The sequence below is a fragment of the Lissotriton helveticus genome, chromosome 3_2, assembly GCF_964261635.1.
Source record: "Lissotriton helveticus chromosome 3_2, aLisHel1.1, whole genome shotgun sequence".
In the NCBI taxonomy this organism is placed as follows: domain Eukaryota; kingdom Metazoa; phylum Chordata; class Amphibia; order Caudata; family Salamandridae; genus Lissotriton; species Lissotriton helveticus.
In genome coordinates, this window is record NC_136062.1 from 30,350,139 (window position 1) to 30,358,335 (window position 8,197).

Sequence of the window (8,197 nt, forward strand, 5' to 3'; positions counted from 1 at the left end):
TATGTTCACATGTATGTTGACGCATTGTACATGTTTACATACAGACTGCATGACAGTGTACATTGTGACTGTTTGGGATGAGCTGCCTATTTGATGCGGGACCCTGGACATTTCATTCACCTTGTCCACGATGGACAGCCATATTCCATTTTTTGTTGCCAATGACACAGTGGAGCTGACGAACAGTAGTTGATGGTGTTCTCCGACCCTCGGTCTAGGTCCACTCTCCCCCACAGCTCTGCTGTGCCGTCTCCAGACCCCAACCTCCTCCTTGGGAGGTTCGAGGCTGCTGTCGCCTCCTGCCCCTGCTGCCCACTCCAACTGGGACCAGACTGCCTGCAACCACCGTAACTTTTCTCAGACTTTTTTTCTTAATTTTTCCCTGTTGTGCCCATCTGTATCTTGCTCTAATTCCACTACTGTTTTTATTTTCTCGTGCCTGCCTGTTCCTTTTGCCACTGCTGTCCCTGCAGCCCTTAGCCCCCGGAAATCCACCCGGGAATTCCATGGAATTCCCCCGCTCCCGCCTCCCAGCATCTCCTCCCTCCCACCTCCCCTACTTAATGGCGGCCCTTCTGCGCCTGTCCGTGACCCGACCGGAGCCAGGAACCCTGGACCTCCCACTACCCATCGCTACAACACCACCACCCTCCTCGCACTCAACCCTGGAAGAGTTAGAGAATGCCAACAGGCCTCGCCAAACACGACCCACGGCCAGTTCTCCTGCCTCCACTGCCACCAGACCCTCGCTGCCACCCAGGCCTCCAACACCGCAGACACCAGCATCGGTGACACCCTAAAATGCATCCTTCTCAAAGTACGCTCCGTACATAAACACGCCATGGAAATATGGAACCTACTCGACTCTCTCTCGCCTGACATCGCCTTCTTCACAGATACCTGGACCAACGCATCCTCCACCCCCGACATCAGCACCGCCATCCCAAACGGAAACAAGATCCAGAGGAAAGACCACCCCACCCACCCAGGAGGGGGCCTCGCCGTCGCCCACAAGATGACCTGCTGCCTCACCACCTCCAGCGAATCCTTCCCCTCCGCCGAATGCATGCACTTCCAGATCCAGACCACCACCAAAGCCACACTCGGAGGAACCCTCGTCTACAGACCCCCCCAGCCCCTGAACACCATTCGCCACCACCATCACCAACTTCATCGCACCCTACGCCATCGCCTCAACAAACTGCATACTCATTGGAGACCTGAACTTCCACCTCGACAACCCCAGCGACCCAAACTCCACTATCCTTCGTGACAACCTCGCCAGCATCGGACTTAAACAATTTGTCAACACACTGACACACAGAGCAGGACACACCCTCGACCCCATCTTCGCAGCAGGACACAGCATCCAATTCAGACACACAATGCAGCCGCCATGCACTGACCGCCACTGCGTACACTTTGCCATCAACAAACCCAAGGCACCCAAACCAGCCGCACGCCCACCATTAGGGTACAAGGCTACCGACGAGCAACTTAACTCCGCCCTTACCCGAGACAACCACACCTGGGCACCCGACGCAAACGACGCAGCCAGAGAACTCCACACATGGATCTCCGACTGTACAGACGAGCTCGCCCTGCTACCCAACCCTGACAGACAACGCCCCAGGAAAGCCGCCTGGTTCACCACCGCTCTCCAAGAAGCCAGACACACCTGCAGACGCCTGGAGAAGAACTGTAGAAACACCAAGACCACCGAAAACCACACCACCTACAGGACGCCATGACGGACTACCACAACCAGATCACAGCCACCAAGAGAAACTTGGCCAACTACACCAACAAAATCCTGGCCAACTCCATCAACTTCAAGGAACTTTTCAGTGTCAATCAAGAATTCCCCAACCTGCGCTGGGAAGCCACAGACATCACCCCATCTCAAGACCTCTACGACAAGCTTGGAACCTATTTCCACCTCAGGATCAAAAACCTCTACGACAACTTCATTGACCATCCACCGGGTGCCACAGACATCCCCCTGCCCCCAGAAACACCAGCCAGCCCACCAACTGGACACCGATCACGGTCGAAGACACTTCCTTGACCATGAAAAGCATCCAGCTGGGGCCCCCACCAACCCCTGCCCCCCTCACATGTACCGTAGAGCCGCGGCCGCCATTGCACCTGAACTACAATGCACCATTAACGCCAGCTTCAAAACAGGCACCTTCCCAGACGACTGGAAGCGCACAGAATTCAGACCTCTGCTCAAGAAGCCCACAGCTGACCCCACTGTCAATATGTTGAGAGCTGTGTTTCTCCTTTACACACTTTCACACAGATTCACAATTATTGATTGGCATTATCTTCTTGAGTCGTAGTAGTGCACAATGTATTGTCTTTCTACATAAATAAGTCATAACACTTTAGAGGAGTTTCAGTAATTTATATTGCACAATTTCTCACTAAGCTACAACTTACAAAAAAAACTAGTTTGTTATTAATCACATAGGCTAAACCAATACATTACCAATGATTGTTCCCTTTGCCACCATCCTTCCTCTATCAACCTATCTACCCACTCACATGCTCGGCAGACTGCTGAGAGCATGTACTCATTTTTCCAAATGAGTCTAAGTGTATTAAGTATGTTATTTCTTCCCCCAGTGAGACTGGATGGAACAAAATCCAAGGAAGAATTGTTCAATTCAGTGTATGGTGATATTCAGAACAAGATCGATGAATGCTTGCGTACAAAGGTAAAAAGCAGTTTGTAATAGCACTTTAACATCTATGCATTTTATCCACAGAAAGATGTATTGCACAACATTTAAGGCTGTAAAAAAAGTATACTGTGTCAGTTGGGAAGTCTGGATCATATTTGGCCGATTAGTGCTCCAAATACTGTAGACTATGACAGGGTCAGCCAAAAAACTGGGATCAGAGGGAAAGAGCATTTGCAGTGGGGGAAGGAGTAGCAAAGCCAGATAACGTTGCAGTTCTGACTGGGAGGATCTAGTAATAGAAAAACAAAAAGTCACAGGGATTAAAATCGTAACGCCATAGTATGTAGAGGACGCCTGCTCCGTGATTGGGATAGCCTCCGTGCACGTACTCTGTGCCTGAAGAAGTCAAGAGTTGTTGCAGCTCATAGTGTATTGCGGTCGCTATGCCTTAAAAGATGCTTCCTGACATGTGATGCCTGGCTCATACTTGTCACAGTCATCTTCATGCTTCCCTCCCTCCCCCTGCTTTTGCATTCGGTTGAAGTCCCCATACGAGGTTAATGCATTCACAGTCTTTACCCTTCGTTGTGATGGGTGCGATTTATGCCTGCACTCCCCTTACATGTCACCCAAGGTTAGATTCGGTTGAACTGGTGGGCAGGTATTTGTACTGGGTCCGGCCAGTGTTCCATGTTTGTGCACCAGGGCGCCTGTGCTGCTTTTGGAAAATTGTAAGGCCATGGGGGGAACGTAGTGTCAAAGGGCAACCCAGTGGAAGAGTCTCCTCAGCCCTTGTCACAGGTTTTCCCAAGAAAAACCTTTCCAGCCAAGTTTGAAGGTCTACAGAGCAAGAAGATATGTCATTGGGTAAAAGTAGAATGTTTTTTTTATGGTTACTATTGATATTATTAAGAATATTTCCCAAAATGCTACAGAGAGATCAACAAAGGCCATTGCCTGTCCCTTCCGACCAGTAGGTAATGTATATAGAGCAATTTCCCCATTGGGGCAAATGAGTGCTTGTGAAGAACAGCTTTTAGCTTGAAGTTTTAATAGGTTTGAATTTAGCAATTCAATCCAGTGCCCTCATTACTGTTCACTAAACTACATTTTTGATAAAGTACAGTATTCTACTAGGTTGCACTTCAGAATGGACCCTTTACTCTGACTTCTTATGGTGCAATAGAAGGGAAAGATGTGTGTACGTCAACCCTATGGAGCCAAGCACACCCTATATGTGTGCAAAAAACTAATGTAAAATGCATGTTTGCAAATCAGTTTCCAGACCGCTTCTTGGTGATGTCTCTAGTCGTGTTATCATAGATATCTTCTAGAATTTAGCTTGTGAGGTCTCAGCAGTGCACCAGGGGTGGGAAGGGCATGGAGATGTTATTTATAAGACTGCAGGTAATCAGCATAACTGGTTATTTTGCGTGATTGTTAGGTGTCAGATCATAACCATCAAGTTACTATAACTGGCACATATTTTTTCACAGAATTCCTATCTGGGGTTTGTAGAGAACCATAACGTCTCTTTAAATAAGACAGTAAACACGTATTTATGCATTTATGTGTGTATATTCTTTTAGAAAAAACTTTGGTTGAAGGGACTTCACTGGTGCATTACTTAATGGTTAGATATGCACCACAACACATTTTAATACACTCATTGTGACGCCGCATATTGTTACTTTGCAGAGAAGTCTTGGTTGCACCTAGTAGAAATCTTTTGATTCCACATATATTAAAGATGCACCCCCCCCCCCTTTATCTGCCCAGCAGAGCATGTTAACAGGTGTCTCAGGAAGATTCTACTCTAGTTTACCCGAACAAAGATCCTTATTGGCACTATAAACAGGCCTGCTAGACTGACAGGTCATAGATTAGTTCTCATTAACCCTTTCCCGTAATTAGTCCACACACACAAGATATCTGAACCAGTGTTATTAGAGATATGTATTATGTCAGCTCAGTAAAGAACAGTGGTACCAAATGTAACACTTATTGTGGCAGTAGTAACATAATGAAAGCATGCAATATGAACAAACCTGAGGCTGCATGCCTGAAGCCGCCCTCAGCTTACACAGACAAGGGTGCAGGGTATGCTGCCAGATGTCCTTTGATAGATGTTAGTCTCTGGTGTAAATACTCTGCCTGAGAGAGCATGGCATCCTATAAATATACTTATTGCATATTCTATAGGGAACATACATGAGGGCTTAACTATTCATCTACATAAATCATTTAAAACATATAAATTATATACAGCTAAAATGTAAACGCCTCATTTTGTAAATAATAAAGCCCTCCTGTACATATAGGTGTTTATAATGTAGGCTTATCTTCAATAGTGCACAAACATTGCATTATATAATGTGTTAATGTGATTAACTATGTACGTTTTGCCTATATATCATCAAGGTGGATATGTATCTACATTTATATGTTTTTATATTTCCTGAAGAAAAAAACAAATATATATATATACATACACACACACATTATATATATATATATATTATATATATATATATATATATATATATATATATATATATATATATATATACATATATACATGTATATATTGCTATCCTTATTATATATAAATAGGTTGATATATAGATAAAATATAAGTTGATGAGGCTATGCTTATTGGTTTATATTTTAATGATAACTCATCTATCACAATGTGTAAATATGATTACAAGAAGTGTATTTATAAGTGCTTAACTATTGAAATATTGAGGGTGGGGATATTTAAACTATATCAACTGCAAAAATGTGAACGCCCGAGTTAGTAAATATTTATGGATGCTTTAGATATGGTTCCTTATATAGCACAGTTTCATATTTCTAGTTTATGCTGCATGTGTGTAATATGTTAAAACTCTACATATGTATATGTTATGCGGGGGTAAGTTTCTATATATGTTCCACTTACACCAGTGAAAAGAAACCTTTACAACTCTGCCCATACCTCTGCTCTCTGACTCACCCTAAACCTCTTTCAAATAATGCTCCTACTTGCATTCTCTGACTCATTCCAAACCTCTCATACTACTGTGGACTCCCAAATAACCCTTCCCAAACTCTTCCCTAGTTTATCCTATTCATCCGACTAACAGGTGCACACTTCCACCACTCACATAACAGTTTACATTTTTCCTCTACTACTCTACCAGAACCAATATATCCCTTCAAACTATACACTTAGGGAATTTCCACCACTAATCACCCAGAGAAAAACAAAGCAACATCACTAATCTGCTAACTAAAAAAAGTCTAACCTTGGATTCTGGAGTGCTACTTGCCAAAAAGCAATTCAACGCCTAGTCAGGGATAGTAAGCGCTAAATAAATACAATTACAATATGCGCTTGTCAAAAGCGTAGTGTATGTTCTGTAATACGTGGACACATCTCCTCTAATTTAAAGGATTCCCTCTTGCCAGTAAGGGAACGTGTCTCATGAATGCAGCGGTACTTCAGTAACACTTTTCGTGAAGATATCAATGTCAACTAAACCAGGGCAAATCTGTTTGTGAACTGGTTTATGCAACAATGCATAATCTTTCATTTGAAATTTGAATTGTTAGCACTTTTGAACTTTGGTAGCACTTCAATTTACTAGTTGACCAGGAAGAAGAATGTTAACTAAATTGACAAGCTAGAAATGTATTTAATTCTCTCTACCATTTTTATTTATTCAACAGATCTAGGTGAAGAATTCCAGGTGTCTTCCTATCTTTTATCGATGTTGTCATCTCTCGGATATATATATGTTTTGCTTCTGGCTTTAAGCTTATGTGAATAGCTAAGCTTGGTTGAAGACATTGTTATAAACTGGAATCTTTATCATGGGCACTTGACCGACTGCACACTGCACTGAGAACTAAAATGCTCCGTATAAATAAATCGTCCTTTAAGAAATTTGGTTTCATCATTTTGTTTGCAGAACATGCATCTCATTCACTATGATTGCTACCTTTAATGTTATGAACAGACAGTGAAGTCAGATGTTATAACCCTGAAAGTATGTATGTATATAATTATATATTTGGTGATTTATTGCACAAAATGCAGTGTTAGAAAACCCATTTCCATAGGGAAGAGTGAAATATGAGAAATATTGCATGATGGTCTGTGACATGTATTGCATCATCATAACAACATCCATCAAACCTCTCTGCAGAGCTTTCACATTGTCAGGACTAATAGGACTATGTGGCATGTAGGACCAAATTATGCAGAAAGGTGATCTAAATTATGCAGCAAAAATGCAAATTATGCAGCACATTTTCAGTCAGAATTATTTTAGCCATTTGAGATAGAAACTTTTTTGTGAAATATGCAAATTTTGTAGCAAATACAGAAAATCCATAATTACACGATAAAGTGGCAGCCACAAAACCGACCCTCACCATAGCCATTGTTTTTTTAAATAGTTTAGTTAAGAATAAATACATAAACACTACACATTCTAATTCAATTCCCGCCAATGCCTACTGTTAGCTGCACTTCGATAAAAAAATCACTTTTCAAGCAAAGAACCGCAAGATAAACATGCAATATAAAAATACATATTGGGTACAATGTATAATATGGTGCTGTATGGCCATCTCAGCACTCTAATGATATTTACAAACCATTCTGCCTTCAGCCTTGTGGTTTATGATGTCACTAGAACACTTCAATATATATGTATTTTATTTATTATGTATATATTTTCACTCAAAAAGCGACAGTTAAATGTCAATTATGGTTCAGGCAAACACAAAACCAAAAGAGCACTCAATTCGCCAGTTGTGGTGTGGATGTCACAATGCACACCATTAACCCCTGCCTCCCACCATGTTGCCATTTGTGATATGTCTTTTATTTTTACATGTAAATGTAAATTGATACTTGTATAGCGCACTACTCACCCGCAAGGGTCTCAAGGCGCTTGTACGAATACCGCTGTGGAACCCATCCTGGCTTTCCCTGTGAGGTGTCCACTCCTGGGCACCCCCAAGGTGGAGGCCAGGCATCCTTAGTGTTGTGGGGGCCGTTGTGGAGATTAAGCAAGCTATTGCCCAGAGTTGCAGAGTGGGACTCCATGATTGGAATAGGTACCGAGGCGAGAATTATCAGGTCCGTGGAATTTTGAGCCCAAGACCCGCCGAGGCGGCGAATTGAACCCTGGTCCCGGGCTAGATCTCTGCATCAGGGTCTGCCGCTCTAACCATTGAGCCACACTTCTCCACATGCTATCAGCTCTGGAGTGTTCTCAGTATGGTTGGTGATGGGAGTTATGGTGTGCATTGTGGATTGCACACCATAACTGATGAATGTCAGGGCTTTTTGTGTTTTGTGTTCGCTGAACCATAACTAAACTTTAAGTGTTTTTCTTCATTGAATTTCATATTTTTTCATCATATACTTCATTCGACCGCCATGTACATATTCTGTGCTATGCACAGCCTTCAGTGAGTCCCTGCTCCCAACCCTGCTTAGGCAGTGCACA

At 43.0% G+C, this 8,197-nt stretch overlaps 1 protein-coding gene across 1 annotated transcript in view; it reads left to right on the forward strand.

The window, feature by feature from the left end:
- Positions 1–6,621, forward strand: part of LOC144826440 (nicotinamide riboside kinase 2-like) — a 58,394-nt gene extending 51,773 nt beyond the window's left edge. The window contains exons 7-8 of the mRNA XM_078684767.1: positions 2,632–2,723; positions 6,405–6,621. Of these exons, the coding sequence (XP_078540893.1) occupies positions 2,632–2,723; positions 6,405–6,410 (98 nt within the window). The 3' untranslated portion in view covers positions 6,411–6,621. The remainder of the gene's footprint in view (positions 1–2,631; positions 2,724–6,404) is intronic.
- Positions 6,622–8,197: the final 1,576 nt, after the last annotated feature.